Here is a 23,181-nt window from a genome sequence, read left to right on the forward strand (position 1 = left end):
ATTCCTCCCTAACACTTCACTCACCCCAATTCATCCTAGCTGGGACTTGAACTCCAGTCTCACACATGGTAGGCAAAAAAAAAAAATCTCTGTTATACAGCTACCAGTGCTGGCACTACTTTAAGCTACTAGGTGTTTTGACTTTCCAAGAGCCCCCGCCTCATGTTGAGCTTCCTGGCCTCTTGCTGGAGGAGCTGGAAGCAGAGCTGGGAACCTCTCAGGTCACTGCTCAGCTTGTTGCTGGAGCTGGGGAACCTCTCCTGCTGGCTGCAGCCCCTCATAAGGGGATCCTGGAGCCCAGCGGGGAGCCTCTCCTGCCAGCCATATGCCGTGCTGCTGAGGGTCCAACTGCTGCCTGCAGGTCCCACTCCTTCAGGTTCTTCTGGGGCAACTGCTCCTGCCTCACTGGCCCAGCTCTTTGAAACTCCTTCCTCATGGTCCCTCGCTGGTCTCCTCTGAGTCAGCTGCGCTGCCTCTTTTAACCCCCTCCAGGTGACCCGAGGGGCCAATCAGGGGACATGGAGAGTGAGTCTCTGGGGCCTGATTGGTGAGGAAAGGGAATCCCAAGTCCTCCAATCATCTTTTACCCTTTCAAAACCCCTGGGCCAAATCATTACCAGCTAGCCCGTCACACTAGCACAAACCAATATCCTCATCCTGCATGTTGGGGCTTGGTTATGCCCCTTGGGATTATAGCAAGCTACATACATTGAATCATCTTCAATGTATGCTCTACAGAGAGGGGGTAAATAGCTTTCTTCCTTACCTAGTACATCTGAGTTAACATAAGTTAATTGTCTTCATTTTCATGGCCTTTCATAGCTTATGCACACATACCAGTTACTTCATATTTTCTATTGAGTTGTCATCTCACATCTTGGATCAGTACACGATGTAAGCCTATTTCACCCACTTCTACCCACTTTCTACAAATCTACAAAGCCCTGTTATAGGTTTCCTTTATTGTGAGTCTTATGAAAACTTCATAGTGGCTAGGTTACTGATGTCCTACGGCCATTGCCTGTCCTTCTGACCAATATTGTTTCATTGTTTCCTTGGTACTCCCCTGCCTGTATTCACTTATGATTTCTTGTCCTATACCTAGCATGTAAACTCTTTGGGGTGGGGATTTTCTTCTTTTTTCTGTTTGTACAGCACCTACTTAGAAAGAGATCCTGGTCTACAGATGCCTGACTGGGGATTCTAGGCATTCCAGTAATGTTAATGATTACTAATAACAACTGAAAATACCTCTAGTAATATATTAGTATAAATTTGATAGTCATACTTTGCATTACTGCAGCTTCTTTCCTGGAAAATCCCAAAGCACTGTGTAAACACTAAGAAGCAACACCTCTCCGTGGCATGTAAGCATTGCATGTGTGGTAATTTATTCCTTGAGCATCCTCAGAAAAAGATTTGATTAAGTATCTCTCTATTATTTCATAATTCCCAACCCCTCCTTAGGTCCCTCATGTCTTCAGTGTTTTAATTTTGCTTTACATATCACTTAGAAAAGTGCACAAATATACATTACCAATAATAAACTACCTCAATTGCTAGTTAGCAGATTTATAAATACTGTAAATCTGTTAACAAGTTGGTCATTAAAATAATCACTGACCTGTTTCTCTGAGATAATAGCTGAGAAACCATAACTAATGACCTACAAAAGTAGCAATGTGTTAAGCAAAATTAATAGCGGCAGAGCAAAGCACACAATTAATCACCAAGGAGACTTCCACAATGACTAATTCTTTGTCAGCCACCAAACTTTGACTCACGCTAACTTTGAATGCAGTACAGTGAGGCTGCTACACAGAAGGCTGTGTGCACACCTCTCTCCCCTTCTCAGTTGATTTCCTACTGAAGAATAGTATTCAAGTAGTTCAGCCCACCAGTCCAGAGTAAAACCCTGCACTTATTAGAATAGATTTTAAGTAGAGGGCTGCTTCTTATCTCTATAATGGGGCAAAACAAAGTGGGGATCTACATACTCCTTAACTTGGAGAAATGTTTTCTCTGAATCTGAATTTGTGGCCTGAGCCCAGGCTAGGTTCACCACTGAGATTACAAAAGGGAGAAAGTGGGTTTACAAAAGGGAGGTGAGTGGATCCCTGCTTCATTTTCCATTATAATCTATTCTAGTGATGTGCAGCTATTGTGATCTTGTAGTCTCCTCTTGTGCAGTCTTAGAAATCCAGCAAAGCAGCAGAAAACCCAAAGGAAGTGGTAAGTCGGGGAAACGTGGTACACATGTTATTACACAAGAGCAGACAAGGGTGAGTTTTCACTGCAAAGGTTGCTTGGGGAGTGAAGAGTGAAAACTCCCCAAGAGGGCAGGTGGGGAATGAAGATCCTCATGATCGTGGGAGGAAAGCCTTGGGAACTTACTTTTATTGAGGACAGTGAGCTGAGATAATTGCCACTCAAGTATGTTCCTACAATCCCCTGTAAACCTGTGGAATATACAAACATGTCAAGCACTATCCTCCCAGCAAATGAGTCCCATTCAGGCTTTTTTGTGTGGTTTTCTTTTGTTTGTGCTTGGATTTTTTGTTAGGGGGAACTCTTGCCCAGGAATCACTTTCTCCTCTACCCTTCCCCTACTTAGCTATAAGGAGTCACACAATGAATATTTTTTGCTGCTGCTTAAGTCAAATTCAGATAAGAATATTGAGCCTTACATTTTATAGCATTGGTTTCCAGTATTGTTGACTAGCCCTGGCCTCTGGGGTTCTGTTGGCCTAGATAAGCTGCCAAACATCTGCCTGTTGAAGTAAAGATTTTCTAGTGCCATACTAGTTACAATAGTATGGAAGTTCAACCTGGGTAAATAGAAATGTATAGTGAGGCAATGGGGCTTTCTTTTCTTTCCTTTTCCCTAGATAAAAATGGACTAAAGTGTTCAGTTAGTGTTCAATTAAATGCTGCTGCAGACATCACTTTCTTTCTTCTGTTTGCTAACAGCTGTGTTGGTCTTGAACAGCGTTTTAAAGCATTTAGAACCAAACTTTTCAGACAGATCTTTTCTCTTAGGAACCCCATAATTTGTGTAGAGGTAGAGATCCCTGTGCCCTTTTGAAAATCTGACCTTTTGAGGTATCCATAGGGAACATCAGTAGTAGAAAGTATAAAATCCTCCATGCAAAGAGAGAGATTTTATTTTGTGCTATTTGTACCCATCTGTCTAGATATTTATACTATGCTTATTGCCATGACAGTGAATTTAGAGGAATAGATGATGTGTTATATACATAGGTCTCAAAAATGAGAATGACACAGCCCCCACTGACAGGTCACATAGGTGCTTCAACAGAAATAGTGCTTGAAGAGCAACTTTTTTCTGTCTTTTGCAATCATTGCTTAGCTGACAAGCCCAGACTGAATTACATCACTTCCTAAAAGCAATCAAGTACTGTACCTCTCCTTAAGAAATTTACTCAGAGAAACCCAAGCAGGAAACAGGAAATGTACACGTTCCTGCAAACTAAGGGAGAAATTAACACAGAGCATCATGTCTTGTCACAGAAAAAGCAATATGCACAAGCAAAATGTCATGCTGTTTTCTGTCCTGTTTCTTGCCGCAGGATCCACCAGTTATGGTAAGTACAAAAGTGCCTTTCACATTCTAAAGAAGAACGGAGAAACATGTTTTGTGCCTGCAGCTATCACGCTGTTGGAAGGTAACACCCTGAAAATCTGATCTCTCTGAAAGATATTTGTAAAAACTTGCACTGTGTTTCTTTTAGCTTTATAGCTTTGCTACTTCCAACTGTCTGCCTCTACTTATTTGTTCTCCAAACAAAGATTAGCTTGAGATGCATTATCCCAAGAACTCAGGTGTGTTCAGAGGCAGGTTTTTCTTCTGACCCAACAGTAGTTTTCTGTTATTATTTTAACTGTGCAGTGTATTTTGTTTCTAAAAGGCATGCTTTCTTAATATCAACATTTAATGGGAAAGTTAAAAAAGTGTGCTTTAGCTGCATTCAACATTCCAGCTGAGTATTCACGCAGCCACAAAGAACAAATTATATTCAACAAAAAAATAGTTTGTACCATAGACTAATATACCAATGTTCCCTCTTGCAGAACAAAATATTCTCTGTTGTAATTAGGATAGTTTCATTTTGAAGGAAAAAAATCATTAGTTAAAAAAAAGTCACATAACAAACCAATAAAATGCTTGTGTGTCATGCCCACAGGCTTTTACCAGTTCTGTTTTTTATGCATGCCACTGTGGGTTTCATTTGCATTTTGTGCATGAAACAGCGGCAGTAGATGAACAATGTTGGCAGTTCTTTTAATAAAAACCTACAACTGTTTTCCTTCTGTGCCTTTGGGTGTGAAACAAATCACAATGAAGTATTTCAGTATGCATCAATAATAATGCAGTAGCCAGCAACAGTTGTCCTTAAAGCATAAAGAGAGAACAGTTACTCCCATTGTTGCCAACCTACTTCCACTATGGTTTTAATGACTTTCATGAAAAGGTTTGGGGGAGGGGGATGTTCCCCATAAAAACAGTGTTCAGATCACGATGCAAAACTGGGTTTGAGACTCCCATTACATTAAAGATCTTACTATGGCTAAAAATCATGTTTAACCACATAGGAACTCTGACTGAGTTATAGTGTTGTGTAGTCTTACCTAAATAGATTAAATTAAAATGTGCTACAGACATGGTTAAAGAAAGAAATAATACATTCTAGGCTTCAAACTTGCATTGCAACCAAAGTCAACAGAAAAAAAAATCCCTACCCACAACAAGCAAAGAAGCAGTGCTAGAAGAGGAATTCTCTGAGGCATGATGGAAAATAGACAGATTTCAAAGGATGTGGTTTAATTATGCTGCATCTTTACTAACTCATCTGGGGAATTTGATAAGGCAATGCAGGTCATCATTACTTCCTTAATCATTTCTACCTGGTGGTGGTCTGCTCCCAACCCCCTCATCCCTCTAGAACAGTTACACAGCCTAATCATAATCAGCTATCCCTCAATATGAGGATGATGTCTGCCGGTGGTGGGGGGTAGGGTAGGGTAGGGTAGGGTAGGGGGGAAATTACCGGTGAGTTTTAAGGTGGCTGAGGAGTCCAATCCATGCTCTGCAAGTTTTTCCACACATATGACAAGTGCTGCCTGGGTGGGGGGGCACACAACTGTTGGCCAGGATGTTGTGCACTCTGCTGTTTCTTGGCTTCCTGAGCAAGACAGTTCTCTTTGAAGTGGGCTGTACCTTGATGTATGGTGCAGCACCATTAAGACCTGTTACCAGCCAGCACTTTCCAATTTGTAGGCTTGATGCCACCCTTCTTAAGGCATGTTTTTAGGGTGACCTTGTAGTGCTTCCTCTGTTTTCTGCAGGTCCTCTTACCATGACTAAGTTGAGAGAAGGGGAGACAAGTGTCAGCCATCTGCATACCCTGTCCAGCCCAGTGGAGTTGATAGTTCATGATCTTTGCCTCAACTCTGGTTATATTAGCTTCAGAGAGGATGCTGGCATTAGTGCAGTGGTTTTCCCATCTAATGCAAAGAATTTTCCTGAGGCAACGCTGATGGAGCCATTCCAGGCACTTAAGATGGCTTCCATATGTCGCCCACGTCTCACATCTGTAGAGGAGCCTGGGGATAACCACTGCATTGCAGACCAGGATCTTAGTTTCCATCTGCAGATCTCAGCCACCAAAGACACTGTGAAGCAGCTTTGTGAAAGAAACGGTGGCAGAGTGAATCTTATGTTCGATTTCTACGTCAAGACTGACTGATAGTCTAATAACATCTCAGATGAGAGATCACAGGCAGGTTAAAGGGGTTTTTTTATTCACTGAATCACACATTAGGAACCTCTATCCTGTTCCTAAGCTTCTTAAGGATGCTTTCATAAGTCTAGTTCTTAGTCTAGTTTATAAAGGGATTGGAGCCCTTATGAAAAAAATACCTCCACTGGTCACCTGCTAGAATGTATCTTTTTCAGCTTTACCTCCTGACCCACCCACCGGGTCCTGGGCTGCTGTAAAAAAGGCAACCCCCCCGCCCCCCCAACCTTGCTGATCTGATGTCAAGGAAAGTTCCTGTCCAGTCCTGAAAAAGGCAACTACCGTAATACCTAAAGCAGACTGCAGTCCTACTCTGATCTGAGGGGAGAAGAGGTGGGAGCTGTTAATCTGAGCAAGAGAGGGGGCTCAGACTGGAGGGATGGGGTTTAAATCCTCTTCACTCACATGCTCAGGGCCCACTTTCTCAGTGCTCCCAATCCTAAAAGGTGGGATTCTTAACAGATCCCCTATCCTTTTCCCCACCCTCCATCTTTGAGGTTTGGGGATTGTAATCTCTTTCTGAAGTTGATTTTAATAATACTGAAGGGTCCACATTCTCAGGTGATCTCTGCAAGGTCTCACCTATGCTTATGGGGCCATTTACAAAACAGGAGGCTTTAAGAACAACTGCGGTGCTAATAGCAACAAACCCTTTCTAGATCTCCTTTCTGAATTGCACTCGAGTTTTGCAAAGTCCACATCTCATCATTTGGATTATAATTACTAAAAGGTTTGGTCCCAGCTACATTAGACTAAACCGTGCTTTAATTAATTCTGGGTGTGTAATCAGATGTGTCAGCACAACAGCTGGTTTTATAATGTAGATGATTCCACCCAAGCTGTGCTGGCATTTCCGAGAATGTTCCAGGTCCTTTTGTAGTCTGTTGAGTCCTTGGGAAGTTGGTGAACAAGATACCGTTTTGCCATACAACAAGAAACGTGTTCCGACACAGACGTAATAATAGGCTTCATTCAGAGGACATCAGGAGGCGAGTGTTAGATCCCATACTATATTTGTGCTGTATCTCCATGCTATTATCATTCTTTGCCATCACTGAAGAGGCTCTCTGAATTCAGTTTCTAAATATGCTGAAACTTGTACAACAGTATTTACAGAAACCCTACAGTGCTGGAAAGAGCTTGTGGGTCAAGTTGCACTGAGGAATGATTCCCTTTTTCTCTTCCCCGTAGTGGTAAGTTCCAAAGTGGATTTGGATTCGACAAAACTGAGCATTGCGAGTTTCTAACAAAGTGAAATGAGGGTCTGCTATCATCCTCTTTTATCTGCTATCATCCTCTTTTGTCTGCCTCCTCTTACTCCCAGTGAATTGCTTGCCAAATGCCCTGTTTGCTGTCCTTGTTTGCTCGGTCCCCAGTTGGCCTCTCCAACACTTCCAGACAGAGATGATCCTGCATTGCATAGGCAATGGTTCTCAAACTTTTAGGACTTGAAGCATGCCTCATTGGACTCAAGGCACCCCTCCAAAACTTCTGTGAAATAGGTGGCACAGAGTTTCAATGGATGCCACTAATTTATATATTACAGTGTTTACCTCTTTGCAGACGGGCCTGGCAGTGGGGGCAGGAGACTGGTCAGGTATGGACAAGCCTGAGCCTGTGCTCATCTCCTCACACCTCACTTATCCTCTCATCCCTCAGGGCACCCTTTGAAGGATCTGGCAACACCCTGGATGAGAATCACTGGTACAGGTGGTTGGACTAAATGACCTCCTAAAGTCCCTTCCAGCCCTAATTTTCTGTGATTCTGTCATTCTGTCTGACATGGCACACCACATTTGGAGCACCCTCCCTTTTCAAAGATAACCCTTAAGTTTAGCTGTCTGTAAGGCAGGTATGGAAACATGGACAGGTTTTTTACTGAGCAGGTGAATTCTTTGTGTATCTTCTCTCATCACCTTCCATTTTATTCATAAGGGCTTTACTTTTTTATGTTCCTAAAATGCAGATGCATGTCAGAGAGAATCTTTCCTCATACATCAGCAAAACTGTATCCTAAATGCCAGTCTGTGACCCCATTGCAATGTCCCCAAGGTATTATATGAATGCTAATAATAAAGGCTTATATATAGATTTTAAACTTTTGAGAATCAAGGAGTCTAGGAAGATTCCCCATCACAAATTGTTGGGGGAAATGAGGGTTCACAGATGTCACTGAAAACAGAATTGGAAGACAGCAAGGTAAAGCAGGTGTAAGTAACTGCACAATTTAGTCTTCAGACCTTTTTACTGGTGATTAAAAATGAGACTGAAGTTTTCCTAAATGCTGGAGTAAATTTGCAGCACTGGTGGGTAAAAATACCAGGAATAAAGTTGTACCAGAAATACAACCTAGTGTAGCAGAATAAAGCTGTTCCGTAATCTAGAAATAAATGGAAAGGTTCAGACATAACTAGCTGAAACAGTTTTTTGGTAAACATCTGTTTTTATAGGATTCTTTCTATGGATTTGACTTTTGCAACAGTGTAAATTTTACTTCTTTAAACTAGCACATCTATTAATTGGCTAGTCTCCTGTTCTTTGAAGGATTGCTTCCTAGGAATGTATTTAAGGCAGGTATTAACATGTAACCTGATCATTCTGAGGCAGGAGACTCCTTAGCTTTACATCCAGTTCAATCAGATAAATATGGTAGAAAATATTCAGGCAGAAATTAAAATGAACAAACTGAAGACACCCCCAACAGGACATGTCAATAAACAAATGCAATGTTAAATAAAATTGTACTTGCAACATGCCACCTGTATATATTTTAAATAAATATTATGGGATATAGTGGATATCTGCTTACATCAGTACATACAGTATTTTAACCATTTTATTTTTTAAGACCTAGTTTCAGTCTTCCGTTAACTGGACCTTTTATGTTTTCTACAAAACAATTCCCTTTAAAATAAGTATTTTTGACTTTTTCATCAATTGAAATAGTTTCCTTAAAAAAACCCAAACCTGAAGTACAATACCATAGCTTCAAAACATTTCCCTTCAGAGAATTCTTTAATAGTTTGGTTTTATCAGAATCTGGTCGGGGAATTTTGATGATTTTCTAATGGAACACTAGATGTGCTGATTACACAGTTTTCTGCTTAGTTCCACATTCAACAAAAAAGAGATGTTTTTTCACCTGCTTCCTTTTTCAAGAAACTAAATTTATATCTCTTGGTGCAAAACCAAAACCCTCAGAGGGGAAAACGCATCAGGTATTGCATTCAGATAAAAAAGCAACATAAATTGCTCATTTTTTGCTATCTAAATATGTAAGGTCGAATCTACAAAAGGTGCTGAAAATAGTGGTAGCAGTATTTTATTTACAGCTTCTGCAAATTGGGCCAGTGATGAGGAGTGGCAAGCAGGTATCATCAGCATCCGAGTAACAAAAAGGAGATAATGCTAAGGAAGATTTTTCTGACATAGTGAACATGCCTGCATACAACACTGTTTGTCCTTTTCACAGTTTAAGTGAATTTTCTTGACTTCAAAGTGCCACCAGTAGTGGTAATGATCCTACTGTGAAATGTGTTTTTAGTTGCTGCTAAAAATTGCTCAATTATAAAGGGCTAGACTCTGATGCCCTTACTCAGTTTTGTAGTATGTTCCTGTGGGGAACCCCATTATTGCTTATCACTAAAGATGTACTACACACTGTGCATAAGGGTATCAGAGTCTGACTGAGAAAGGGGCTAATAACACTGGGCTGGGTGAGCAAAGGCATGTGCTGTACAAGGTCCCATCTACAGCTTCACCAGTACACATCTGTTCTGTTCTGTAATTCTCCCTTCCCACTAATTAGAGTTATGCTACACTATGCAGTGCTGCATGGTGTTGACAGATGAGATCACCATAGACATTATCTGTCACTTGAGATCTAAGTCATAAATTGAACCCTGGGCTTTCACAGTTATAAGATGGAGAAGTTAAAGTGAAATCTCTAAATGCAGCAGTTAAAATGTGGGTGGCAAGAGCAGTTTCCTGAAAACAGTCTGGTATAATTGGCTACCCAACTGCAGAAGGATGTATTTAATTCTCCCAAATAAAAGCACCTGAGGAAAAAGAAATTGTGATCAAGGAATAGATGGCATTTTGTCTCTGGGATGATGTGAAGTGAACAAATACTCATGCAGACAAGGTCACCCCCTGTATTTTGACATTTTCTTTACCTAGAGAGGGGAAATGGTAATTCTATTTAATATGGAGACAAGAGATTTGAAATCTGCTTTACAGCTTGAAAATATAGGCAAATAAAGAGCAGCAGAGAGATTGGAACAGTCTCTCTTGGAAATCAAATGCAAAATACATTCCAACTGCAAGCTTAGAAATGTGGTTAATGAGACTTAACTATTTGTTCTTGCTTTAAAGTGCACATCAAGTTTAAGAAATTTGAACAACTTTGATAAATTATTTCCTCTAAACATAACTAAAACTGAAGCTGTTTCCCCTCAGACTGCTCTATTTGTACAATTTTTAGCAGCAAAGTAGACAGGTTTCAAAGGAAAGGTGATCAGAGCAGAAAAAATAAAACAAGGTCTTTTAAATAGTTCTGTGACACTGTGTTGGTTTGTCTGACCTGCCAATATTCTGCTTAGCCAGGCGGTAGTTGACAACCCATGTGTCTGCTTTAACACTTTGGCCAATTACAACTGCATGGTGATGTAAATAGGCATTGAAATTGATGACTATAAACAGTATCTGAAAGGAGAATCAGGCAAAAAAGGAATAAATAGTGCAGTGCAGTAATTTCTCTGCCTGAGAACTTGCTGATAGACTTAAAGCAGAGCCACGAATATAATGAGCTATAAGAGTAGGCAAAGAAAATACACAAAGAATCATAGAAACTTGGGGTTGAAAGGGACTTCAGGAGGTCATCTAGTCCAACCCCCTCCCCAAAGCAGGACCATTCCCAACTATATCATTCCAGCCAACCCTTCTTTTTACCCTTCATATCCCTTGCTAGCTGCAACTCCAATTTCTCTTTGGCCTTCCTTGTTATTCCTGCATGCCCGAGCAATGATCTTGTACTCTTCCATAGTCATTTGTCCAAGTTTCCACCTCCTGTAAGCTTCCTTTTTGTGTTTTAGCTCATTGAAGAGTTCCCTGCTAAGCTGAGGTGGTCTTCCGCAATATTCGATAGTCTTCATGCTCGTCAGGGTGGTTTGTTCCTGCACCCTCAGTAAAGTAAAACTAGCTATCCTGGACTCCTTTCTTCTTTAGACTGGCCTCCCAGGGGATCCTGCCCATCCATTTCCTGAGCGAGTCACAGTCTGCTTTTCTGATGTCCAGGGTCCTTACTCTGCTGCTCTCTTTCCTTTCCTTCCTCAGGACCCTGAACTCAGTCATCTCATGGTCACTGCTGCCCAAGTTGCCATCCACTTCTATATTCTCTACCAATTCTTCCCTGTTGGTGAGCAGCAGGTCAAGAAGAGGACAGTTCCTAGTTGTCCTCTCCCCTTGACCGGAAGGATGGAGGAAAACACCACCTGAGCCCCCGTCCCCTTCGCCCTTGGACCCAGAGTCCTGTAGTCACTTTTCATCTGTTCAAGGTCACCCCTAGCAGTATCACTGGCTCACATGGATGAGCAGCATGGAGTAGCAGTCAGAGGGCTGGATGAGTATCAATAATCCCTCCATGACATATTGGATCTGGACTCCAGGCAAGCCAGCAGGCCTCCAGAGAGTTGTTCCAGAGTGTTTCCCAGTTGTTCCAGAGTGTTCCCAACACTTTGCAAAAACTTCCTGGATTGCGTGTGCAGTGCTGTATTGCCCTCCCAGCAGATGTCATATTGACTAAAGACCCCCATTAGAACCAGGGTCTGTGTTCTGGAAACTTCCATTAACTGTTTAAAGGAAGCCTCTTCCACCACAGCATCACGTTTGTTGCTCTCCCCTCTAACCCTAACTGAGACTTTCAATAGGCTTGTTTTCAGTTTCAAATTGGAACTCTGAGCACTCATACAACTCTTTTACATGAAATGCAACTCCTCCTTCTCTTCTCCCTTGCCTGTCCTTCCTGAACAGTTTATACCCACCCATGACAGTGCTCCAGTCATGCGAGCTATCCCACCAAGTCTCTGTTTTTCCAGTCACATCATAGTTCCAAAACTGTACGAGGACTTCCAGTTCTTCCTGTCTGTTTCCCAGGCTCCATGCATTCGTGTACAGACACCCAAGGTAACTAACTGATTGCTCTATTTTCTCAGGAAGAATGATGAAGGCCTCTCCTGTTACCCACTCCTACTTATGCCTCCTCCAGGTCACCAGCTGCCCCACTTACCTCAGGATTTTGGTCTTCATCTCCTGGCAAACCTAGTTTAAAGCCCTCCTAACTAGGTTAGTGAGCCTGTTTGCAATGATGCTCTTCCATCTCTTTGTTAGGTGCATCTCACCTCTTCCTAGCAATCCTTCTTGGAACAGTATCCCATGGTCAAAGAAGCCAAAGCCCTGCTGGCAACACCATCTATGCAGCCATGTATTAATCTGAAGAATATGCCCACTCCTGCATGGGCCTTTCCCCTTGACCAGAAGGATGGAGGAAAACACCACCTGAGCCCCCGTCCCCTTCGCCCTTGGACCCAGAGTCCTGTAGTCACTTTTCATCTGTTCAAAGTCACCCCTAGCAGTATCACTGGCTCACATGGATGAGCAGCATGGAGTAGTAGTCAGAGGGCTGGATGAGTATCAATAATCCCTCCATGACATATTGGATCTGGACTCCAGGCAAGCAGCAGGCCTCCAGAGACAACAGGTCGGGCCAGCAGATGGACTCCATCCCCCACAAAAGGAAATCTTCAACCACCACCACCCATCACTTCCTTTTGGTGGGAGTAATCTGGAAACACTCAACCTTGGGGATGCTTGGCCTGGCCTCCTCCACCGGTGGAACATGCTTCTCCTCCTCTGTTGCTAGGGCTCCACATCTGTTCTCTAGGTAAACCACTGCAGGTGAGGATGAAGACCTCTGCATGCTGCCAAAGGCACAAGCTTCCAGGTTCTACCTTCCTGGGAGTCCACCACTCACACTGCAGGCAGTCCCCAACCTGGATGTCACTGGAAGGAACCTGCAAGCCACAGTCTCCACAGCACCAAACCAGGACCTGGGTGGAAGCCTTAACAGTGGGTGGTCCTTCCTGCACAGACACCTCATAAGTGCAAGCATAGAAAGAGCTGGCAGTAGCATGGCTCTGGCACTGTGATGTCCTCCAGCCATCTCTCTGGGTCTCTTGAATCTGCTGCCTCGCTCTTCCTGCCTGTGGAAGTCTGAGGCTCTCATAGAGAGATGCTCACAGTCAATCTACCCCAGATTTGCTAATTCTCTTTGGAACTTGCAGAGCCGACCCAAGCAGGGTGTGGAGCTCGGGGAAAATCAGCCCATGCAGGGCCCCACTCCTGCTCTGGTCCCAGGTGCCCCAGACCCAAAGAAGCTGCCACTGCCAATGGCAGCGGGGGGGCGGGGTGGCGAGCAGCTGGATGCGAAGCCAGCAATGCAGAGTCAACACAGCCACTCCGCCCAGCTCCCTGGGGCCCCCCAAAGTGTGGGGCCTGGGGCAGTCACTCTGATTCATCCCCCCTCCTCCTCCCCCTTCCCCCCCAGGGATGGCCCTGGGTACTCTGCCTGCCATGCCTTTGATGTTAAAGAAAATCCAAAGGGAAAAAGTAAATATTGGGAGGCAAACTGATGTTTCTTACTGCTGCATTTCTAGTCATTGGGCCTCTTCACAGGGCTCTTCCACTCCATACACTGCCCTTACCACAGCAGAAGTTTGGGGTGCAATCTCTGAATTATAGTCTGTGCTTAGTGCACTAATACAGTCTCAGGTGAGCTTAAAAGTTGCCTGCTGCATGGATCGTGAACTGTTCCCCACATTTGGGCTTATACCCCCACAAGTTCCACTCCAAGCCCATCCTTAGGTTTGCTTGCCTTTGTAAGCTCAAGAGTATACTTCTCTGCCCGTGTTCATGATTTCCTCCCACCACCTGTGCTCACTTTGCACCAGAACTTCATTTATGTTCTGCCTTAATTGGTGGGCCCTAATTGGGAACCATAGCCAGCTTACTCAATCCCCTGGCTAGCCCTGGGCTCTGTCCCCATTGCAGGGAAGAACACCCAGTGTCACAGGGCAGACCCCCTTAACTGATCCTTCACCTCTTCTTCCCTCTAGGTGATGGACATGGAATGACTCACTCACCACATGGATTTTCTTCAGGCCTCCAGGATTACACTCATAGACTGGCTCACCTCTCAGGTAAGTTTCACTGCTTCCTGATTGTCTTCTGCCAGACCCGTTGACCCCTGGCTGGGGTTAGGTAATTGCTGTGCCTCTGTGGAGCTGCACAAGCTCCTCTCTGAGGAAATGCCACTTGCCTGGCCCTGGCACTTTAACTTCCTCTGAGCCTATCCAGTGGTTTTACGTCCACCCATTCTTCCTCCGGGGGCACCCAGCGAAAATCAGTTAAAGCCAGTCTCTTTCTTCACATGCTTTATTGACATTCTTAACACGCAAGTGGGACACTCCCCATCCACAGTTCCATTGCCTTGTTGCACTTTGGGACAGGACACAACCTCTGCCCTGTCACACTGTCCCTCTCTCCAAGAACACTTTCCCTAGCAAAATCCCCTGTAAGCTAGCCTGTTCACTGCTCCTTGGTCCTGAAAGCTTCCCTTTTCCCTGCTAATCTGCTTCCTCTCACCAACCTTACAGTGAAGGAAGATGAGAGTTTCTGGGCAAACTTCCTTGAGAACTCCCCACTCACTCTGGACTCCAGTTAAACAAAAGGTTTAGGTATTGTTTTAACTGCTGAGTTTTAGCTACATAAACTAATTTTTTATATAGATTATTTACTCTTATTTAAGGAAATAGCTTATTTTAAAGGCTCTCCTTCAAAGAAGGGAGTCACAAACTAACTTGAAAGCTGCTTGCAAACTGCCATGTTTGCTTGCCCTGTTCACTCACTCCCTGGTTGCTCAGGGTGCCTCTACACATGCTCTGATGTGTTTTAACTAGAACATGTTGGAGCAGACTTGACTAATTGAGTCTGTTCTGCATTCTAATTAGAACACTCTAGCATCACTGCAGCATCACACATATAAGCCCCCACAGGTTTAATAATGGCCATTGGAGTGCTTTAACATTGAATGAGTTTTAGTTAAAAATCCTGTGGTCATGTTTAAATGAGTGGGGGCTTGATAGATGGGACACTATAGCATTTTAATTAAATCAGCTTTCTGGGAATCGCTAATTAAAACACCTCCTCCCCCTCCCCCAAGCATGTACATAGGCACCCTCTGGGAGTCTCTTTTTATACCCTCCTGGGCCTAGACTGGGGCCACCCCTTATTAAGGCTTTTGTCAGACGCAAGCAGCAATCATCCAGCTAGCCTCACTTCCAGCTGGTCACACCACATGCCCAGACACACAGACCACCAAACAAACACTCAGCAAGCCAAGCACACAGACAGCCCTGGCTCACTTACCTTCCTAGAGCAGAAACTAGTGCCTGCTGCCTTGCTCCTCTTCCTCTTCCCCTTCCTCCTCTTACAGCCAGTGAACTGCTTGCCAAATGCCCTGTTTGCTGTCCCCGTTTGCTCCATGCCATAACACAGTATTACTTGAAAAGGATGCAGAAATTACATTTTTCTTTGAGTCAATATGTGCCATAGCTGCCATAAAACAAAGGAGAAAGTTAAGTGACTAGTCCATGTTTGTATAGAATATTTTGAAAAGTGAGAAGCTAACACAATAATATATTTAGAATGAGATGGCATGGTGACTTTTTCCATATTAATCTGTTTGTGTGCACTGATTTCTAGCAAAGAGTAAAAGAACCAGGAATGAGTGTGATGAGTATGGTATAAATATGTCAATAAAACATTTTTGTGGCAGCTTCAGACAATACATTCACATTTCTACATTAATTTAAAATGTCATTTCCTTATGTGAGATACTCATTTTCACTTTTATTAAAGTCGAACAGAAAGGAGAAGCAATACTGTCCAATGGATTAAGCACGAGAAGAGGTTCTAGTATTCTAATTTTGGATTCCCCACTGATTCACCATAGATCTCAGGGGAAAATCACTTTTTCTGCCTCTCCGATGCCTCGCTTGTAAAATAGACGTGATAATTTTTCATCTCACGGGAGCACTATTGAAAATAATGTGTTAACAAAGCATGTAAACTTCTAGGTGTATGACTGGTTCCAGTCATGTGGGGTTCTGAGCATCTTCAACATATTACTGAGATTAATTGACTTGAGCAAAAACTTAGTCTGGGCAGTCTTATGCAGGCAAGTATTTAGCACTCCACCAAACTGGAGTCAGGTTATGAAGATAACCTGTGCTGTAGTTCCAGCTTGTGCTACACTGCCATGCATCTGGATCAGTGGAGGAGCAGCTGCTGCAATGTGTTCTTGGAATCCTTTACAGTTTGGGCTTCACCAGTCCATGGGGAGCAGGTGTGGAAGTCAACATTTCTATGGGCTTTACTCTGTCCTGGCTTAGCCCTATTCCTGCAGCCCTCAGACATTTGAGAGAATTGATCGTTTTGGAGAGGGAACAGTAGGGAAATAGGGACATTGGTGAACTTCATGGAGGGTCATGGAGAGAGTTGGTGAGCTAGGGATAACAGACTGATTAGTAAGTGATTGAGAGGGTGAAGGGGTGAAAGAGGGCAAGTCCAAGACTGTCAGAATTGATGACTGAATGTCAAAGTGATAATGGTATCTGGTGTGTGAGAGAATAGGGGTGCAGCAAGATCAGGTATGGGTATAAAAAAACGTGTATTTGCTTGAAAACAGTTGTGTAAATGTGGTTGTAAAGGCAAGGGGGTTGAACAGGTTTATGTGTTTAATAAATGCAAGCTAGCAGACTTTGGTTTGGGTAAGTTTTCCTCATAAAATCACAATGCTATTCTAGTTCTATATATAAATACCAAGACTTACAAGTGTGTGTGTGTTAAGTAAGGCAGATGCAGGTTAAATGAAGAGCAAATATTATAGCCATATGCTTTGACTCTTTATAAATTCCAATAACAGGTGAAAATGTTAAGATGTTCACATATGTTTTGCAGGCTCTGAAACAGAACAAGATAATTCAGGAGACAGTCCACTATTATCACCCATTGTTATAACAACTCCTAGTCCAGAGAGATCTACTGCACTTTTTACAGCTGCCCTTACCCCTGATCTGAAATCTTCCACCACACCAGAAGAGCCCGAGTTAGGATTTGAAACAGGAAATAATGCAACTACTGAGTCAAAAGATGAAAACAATAACAACACAGAAACGGAAGATGTTAACCCAGCCTTAATATATGGCGTCCCTGCAGTCTTACTCATCGTATTAATTCTGCTGATCATTTCTTTTGTAATATGGCACAAAAAGAAAAAGTCTAAGCAAGGTAAAATTTAACAATTCTCAAATGTCAGATGGAACTTTTTATAAAATAGCCAGTGGGAACAGGAAGGGATTTCAAGAAATGGAGTGTAATGGATTCTCTGCTAGTTAGTGATAGTTTTCATATACAGAAAAGGAATGTACTATGAAACTCTACTATTTTTCCCCTATCTCAAACCACTGTATGCGCAGTATATTCTACTTATGCTTAATCTAATTCTGCTTAGCATCCTCTATATATCTTTTACATCTATGACAGCAATGATGGGATTATCTGGCTTTTCACATCTGTGGTAGTTAAGAGTAAAACACGACTACATGTGATTTTTCCTGTTCTGTTCTTATGTTGACAAATTCCAAAAACTAGGGTTTCTCTTGCTTTTATTACCCATGAGGGACAAACTACTGGAAGTTAAATAAACAGAAGCAAAACCTTGATGAGAGAATTTTATACATGAATTTCATTTTAAGGGAAGTTTTCCCTGAGATTCTGTAGAGTACTAACAGATGTGAAACTACTTGCTAAAATCAAAGCAATTTCTTAAGAATCGTGTGAGCATGCTGTCTGTATTCTGCGATACAAAGAATACAATTTCAGGAAACCACTTATACGCTGTCTTAAAAACTCCACTGTGTGAAACAATAGAAACTGAACAGAAGCAGAGCCTTAAAATTAATCTGTGATGCTTTTTTTTTTAATGTGCATGCTGATTTTTAAAAACATGCATGTTATGAAAAGTGTATCAATCTACACATATTGAATGACAAACATATACACAGGGACAGAATTTTATTGAACCTTTGTAAATGCACCTGCATTCTTTCTAGGATATACCACCAACTCTCACCAAATGGGTGCTGAGGCATGTGGTTATGTGTTCACACACAAATAGTGAACTGGACATGGTAAAATGTGTGTGTGCTGTCACAGGCTTACAGGAAATGTGGCCCCTAAAGAGTTCCAGGAGCACAATTTTGGGTACCTGTTCTCTTTCACTTCTGGCTTGGAACCACTACCTCTGTTCAGCTTCTGTTTTTCACAAAGTAGAGTTATTAAGACAGGATGGTTATAGTTTCCTGAATTTGCTTAGATGCACCATTCAGCTTGCCTGTAGCTTCTAATTGGATTGCTCAACAAACAATCATTCATGAGCAGGTTGGGAGCTTCAGCATCTTTTTGAGCTCACCTGTAGAGGAGATTAGCTATCTGCATAATGGCCGGCTATACCACTCTACAAAGTTTCTCTCTTTTTTTGGTATAAATACTCTTGTTTCTCCCACAGCTTTTAGTACTTCTTCCTACCTCACTCTGTCCTCCTCTCCATTTTCTTTCATTTTTCATCCTTGTCTTATCAGGAGTTTAAACCAAATGTGTCTTTCTTGAAAACCATCCCCTTTGGTGTCTATCTAGATTAGCTTCCTTTATCCCATTGACACTTCAGCAGCCATTCAAGCCACTCCACCTTTTCCTCCCTTGTGGAAAAGAGCTTGCACCCCACATGTGCAGCTCCCATGATCTTCTTTCAGAAGTAGGGGGACTGCAGACAATCTGCATCAGACTGTCTTGAAGCTTGCAGTAAACTATTTATATAGCAGTTGTTGCTCTTGCAGGCTGTCACTTTTCTTGAGCCAACATATTAGGCTTACGTTGCTCTGTGTTTGCTCTCTCCTGTACGCTGCCTGGCTCGTGTTCTGAATGTGATCTCTTACTGCACTCATCTATGTTCCACTGACTTGAGCTCCTGATTTTTACTCAAACCAAACACCTCACTCTGTTACTTACTATCTTATGGCTCATGGAACATCAGAGTGGAAGAGGTCTTTCCAGCCATTCAGGCCAGTCATCTGTGTTCATGGACAATCATTTGTCCAGCAAATGACTTCTTTTTAATAACTAGCAGGGTTTCTAAATTATCAGCTTCTATCAATATATTCAAAGAAATTACTGATTAAGAACCAAATCTTTGCTGTAAATTACAGATGGCAGGTAAGAAAACACATCAAACATTTTATACCATTGTATACTAAAATTATACAATTTTAGTTGTAATCTAAACATTAACTATTTAACTTTTTGAAAACTGGAATTTGTTTTAAATAACTCTAAGGCAGAATTTTCCAAGCCATAGATTCTTAAGAGCAAATGATACTTTTTAACTATGCATACCAACCTTTTTACTTCTTTTTCAGATGAACTGGGAAGTGAAAATGTCAAAAGGTAAAGTTTATAAAAAGCACTTGTCGGCCTATTTTTGTTTGCTTAATAGGCCATGTTCATTTGTAGGACTTCAATATTCTGGTTTTAAACTTGCTGTATGGCCTTGGTTGTATGTCCTGGAGTTTCAAGACTTCAACACTTTTTAATTAATTAACCCAGTTAATTGTCTCTGGAGGCAACTAAAGAGACAAAGTCTAGTTCCAAAAAGATGTCTTAAAACTGGGGTCTTAAAGATGCCTTAAAGCACATATGGAAGGCACAGAACAAAGAATGCAGGATTTCCTTGCAGTTATCTCAGTTCAACTACACGGAGGCATGGTATAGGGGGTGTAATATAGATGCCATGCTGTCTCTGGTCCAAGTTCATACCTATTGCCCCACCGTTTGTTGTAAGTACCATCCACAGTTGGTTATCTAACTCTAAATGCAGACTCCACAGGAAATAGGTAGATTATAGATAATGGAACAGGATTCCAGAACTGTGAGTGTAAATCTATCTGCAGCTTTGGTTCTTCCCTCTATTTTTCAAATTTGCTTGCTCATTACTAGATTGGATGTAAAAGTTTTCTGGGGCTTTTACAGACTAAAATTACCCATGTGAAAAAAGAAGCAGCAGCAGCAGCCAAGCTGTTCTCATACACAGCTAACAGTTTCACCCTTTTTCTTTTCCTGAAATCTCTCCTCTTGTTTTCCTGAGATCTCTCAGCACCAGGTCCTGACAGAAGGCAATGAAGCCACCTGAATGCCCTGACCATCCAACCAGAGGCGTTCTTAGACTCTCTGTCTCAGGCATTCTTATTGGTATGACTTCAGGGCCACTCTAAGGTGGCTATATAGCCTCATTTCCAGGGTTTGGTGCATGCAGCATGGTAATAAATGAGTGGAGTGCTTCCTCCCTTCTCCAGCAGTAGTCCTGAACTCAGCATGGAGGCAAGCCCTGAACTGCACATTATTCTACTTAGATCTTTTCCTTCTGAGATCATTGCTGAAGCCAGTCCCATGGTTAAAACAGTATTTCCAATATCCTGCTCTCACTGAAGCAAATGGGACGTTACATAGGGATTTCAGTGGGTGGCAAGACCAGATCTTTTGTTTTCCAGTTTTATCTCTGCATGGTTTAGTTTGTTCCACTTACAGCCTATGGTCATTTTTCTTTGCTCCTTGGGCTGGCACACCTTCAGAAAGGAAATTTGCTGGGCAGGCACCAGTTTCCAGAAATCCCCACTGACGCTAACGCTTATACAAGACACATTCAAAGCTACTATATTATGCACCTATCTGAATGAAATGCTTTATTTAATACATCTTTTTTCCCTCCTATGTCAAGTCCTATTTTTGAAGAAGATACTCCCTCTGTTATGGAAATAGAAATGGAAGAACTCGATAAATGGATGAATAGCATGAACAAAAATGGTACCTGGTAACTTCCCCCACAGCATTGCTTGCTCTCTAGCTGAGGTGGCTTCCTGAAATAGAAAAACACAGAATTGCTATCTTGTATTTGGGTTGTTAAATTTCCTCTGTTTTCAGTCATAATCTTGAGCCTACAATACTAAAATAGCTGCACAACTGAATGTCTGGGGTGGGATTGCTCTGCAAAGTATTTTTAGGCTGTGTGGGTGCTTATTTTTAAACACATTATGGGATACTCTAGATAGAATACAGTGAATGAATGTTTCAGTTTTCCAGTAGAAGCTTTTATGAAACACAAATATGACTGCCCTATATTTATGTTTTAAGTATAAATGTCTAGCTTAAAACTGCTCAGTGGTTGTTTTTTTTTTAATTTCTGGTTCTGACAGTGTCCAGAATTTCTATGATGCTGCATATTGTGCCATTCTATGAGAAATCCCTACTTACTCATAGCTCAAGAGACTAATTATTTAACAATACTGTCAAAATCATCTTCTGTGTTTATCACTATGACTACATTCCTTTCTCCTCTGCATCCCTCTGCTCATTCTTTATCATCTACCATATCAAATATAAGCTGTTTATCATTGCTTTTTAAATCCATCACCACTTAGATATACCATGACTAGCAAATCTATTAGCTTATCAAGCCATCAGCTTTTACCTTAGCTCTGCCAATAATGGCTGTCTCAATCATCTACTCACCTTCTTTTCTCTGAAGCACCTCTGTGCTTTCTCCCAGGTAGAGAAAGTGCAGACCCAGTGCTAGGGACAGGGTTGGCCTTTTGCTGTCCTGGGGCTGTGCTGGGAACTGTACAGAAATTCAGTTAGATCGGTCTTGCCCAACACAATCTAAGGGTGTTCATACATGTGCTCCAGGAGTGGGAAGGGGGTGCTTTAATTACAGGGCTCTGAGAGCTGCTCTAATTAAACTGCCCAGAGCATCTTGTATATCAGCACTTCCATACTTCAAAATGGCAGCGGGGGCGCTTTATCAAAAGCTCATGGAACAAGGTTTAGATAAAGTGCCCCCACCATTTTAAAGCATGAGCACACTAATACACAAGATGTGGAAAGCTGTTGGAGCACGGTAATTGCCATGCTCCAGCAGACATGATTAATCAAGTCTGCTCCGATGCCCTGGATTACAGTGCATCAGAGCAGCCTCCCTGCTCATGTATAGGCGCCTTAATCTAGATTTAGACTGAAGTAGGGTTAAATTAGATTGGGTCAGCCATTTTTAGAGCAATCTAACAGTCTTGAACTTCTGTACAGTTAAATCAGGTGGCCATTTTTAATATGATCTAACCTCCCCCAACCTCTCCAAACTTTTCTATGTACCCCTAGAATCAATTGTTAGATTAATCCTGTGAAAAAATAGATGTGATAGTAAAAAGTTGCATACGGAAAAGTTAACAAATAGTACTTCTAGTTTTGTTTTATGGCAAAGGCACGTAAGGTTAATGATAAGCAGTTTATGTGTGTATAGGTATGCAATAAATAGAAGTAAGTATAATAAAGATAACTAGGATACAACACACATTGTAGGAGGCTTTAGAATGAATATAGACAATATCACGCAAAAATATATGAACATGCAAGTATTAAAAATAAGAAAATATACCAGCACCCTGAAGTTTTCACTGGGTACTGACTGCACAGAAAGCAAATACAGTTTTGAAACATCTGAAAGAATGCCATGAGTAAGCATGACTTCTTCTCTTATAATTTCTTAGCTGAATCTGAATGTTTGCCTACTGTAAAAGAAGAAGAAAAGGACTCAAATGCCAATCAAAGGTACTTTTAAGTCTATTCTTATATTACTTAAAGTCTTAAAGTTAGCTTCAATAATTCTAAGACTTTAGCAACCTTTTTTCTTCATGTGTGGTCAGAACTGTTTTAATACATATGCACTTTTATTGCACTTCAAACAAATGTTTCAATGCACTTTTATTTGTTAAAAAAAAGATATCTACCTGCAGTTTGGTACTTGCACATGATCCTTCAGCACTAAACCTCTGTGTATATGTATAAGTGCCAGGAAGAGGGGGAAAAAGAGAGAGAGAGAAGATGGGAAAGAAATAAAGCAAAAACAAACAAACAAACAAAAAACCTATAATTGGTCAGATTTTAATTGAATTTGAAAAATACCTCATCTGTAAGCTATCAAAAAAGAAAGGTCGTATAGGGAAAAAAAATCACACATACCACTAGGTGGCCCTACTGAACTGAGAATGAGTGTCATGTTTTTGGCCTGCATGGTCAGTATTTTGACAGAGCTTACAAGAAAACCAGCAATATAATAAAATTTTTGGTGTTGCTGTTCAGC

At 41.8% G+C, this 23,181-nt stretch overlaps 1 protein-coding gene across 1 annotated transcript in view; it reads left to right on the top strand.

Moving 5' to 3' along the window:
• The first annotated feature begins 3,517 nt into the window (after positions 1 to 3,517).
• Positions 3,518 to 23,181, top strand: part of TMEM154 (transmembrane protein 154) — a 27,340-nt gene continuing 7,676 nt past the window's right edge. The window contains exons 1-6 of the mRNA XM_006019157.2: positions 3,518 to 3,605; positions 13,991 to 14,074; positions 16,896 to 17,225; positions 19,412 to 19,439; positions 20,767 to 20,852; positions 22,589 to 22,649. Coding sequence (XP_006019219.1) covers positions 3,518 to 3,605; positions 13,991 to 14,074; positions 16,896 to 17,225; positions 19,412 to 19,439; positions 20,767 to 20,852; positions 22,589 to 22,649 — 677 coding nt within the window. The remainder of the gene's footprint in view (positions 3,606 to 13,990; positions 14,075 to 16,895; positions 17,226 to 19,411; positions 19,440 to 20,766; positions 20,853 to 22,588; positions 22,650 to 23,181) is intronic.

Source organism: Alligator sinensis, unplaced genomic scaffold (assembly GCF_000455745.1).
Source record: "Alligator sinensis unplaced genomic scaffold, ASM45574v1 scaffold169_1, whole genome shotgun sequence".
NCBI classification, from domain to species: domain Eukaryota; kingdom Metazoa; phylum Chordata; order Crocodylia; family Alligatoridae; genus Alligator; species Alligator sinensis.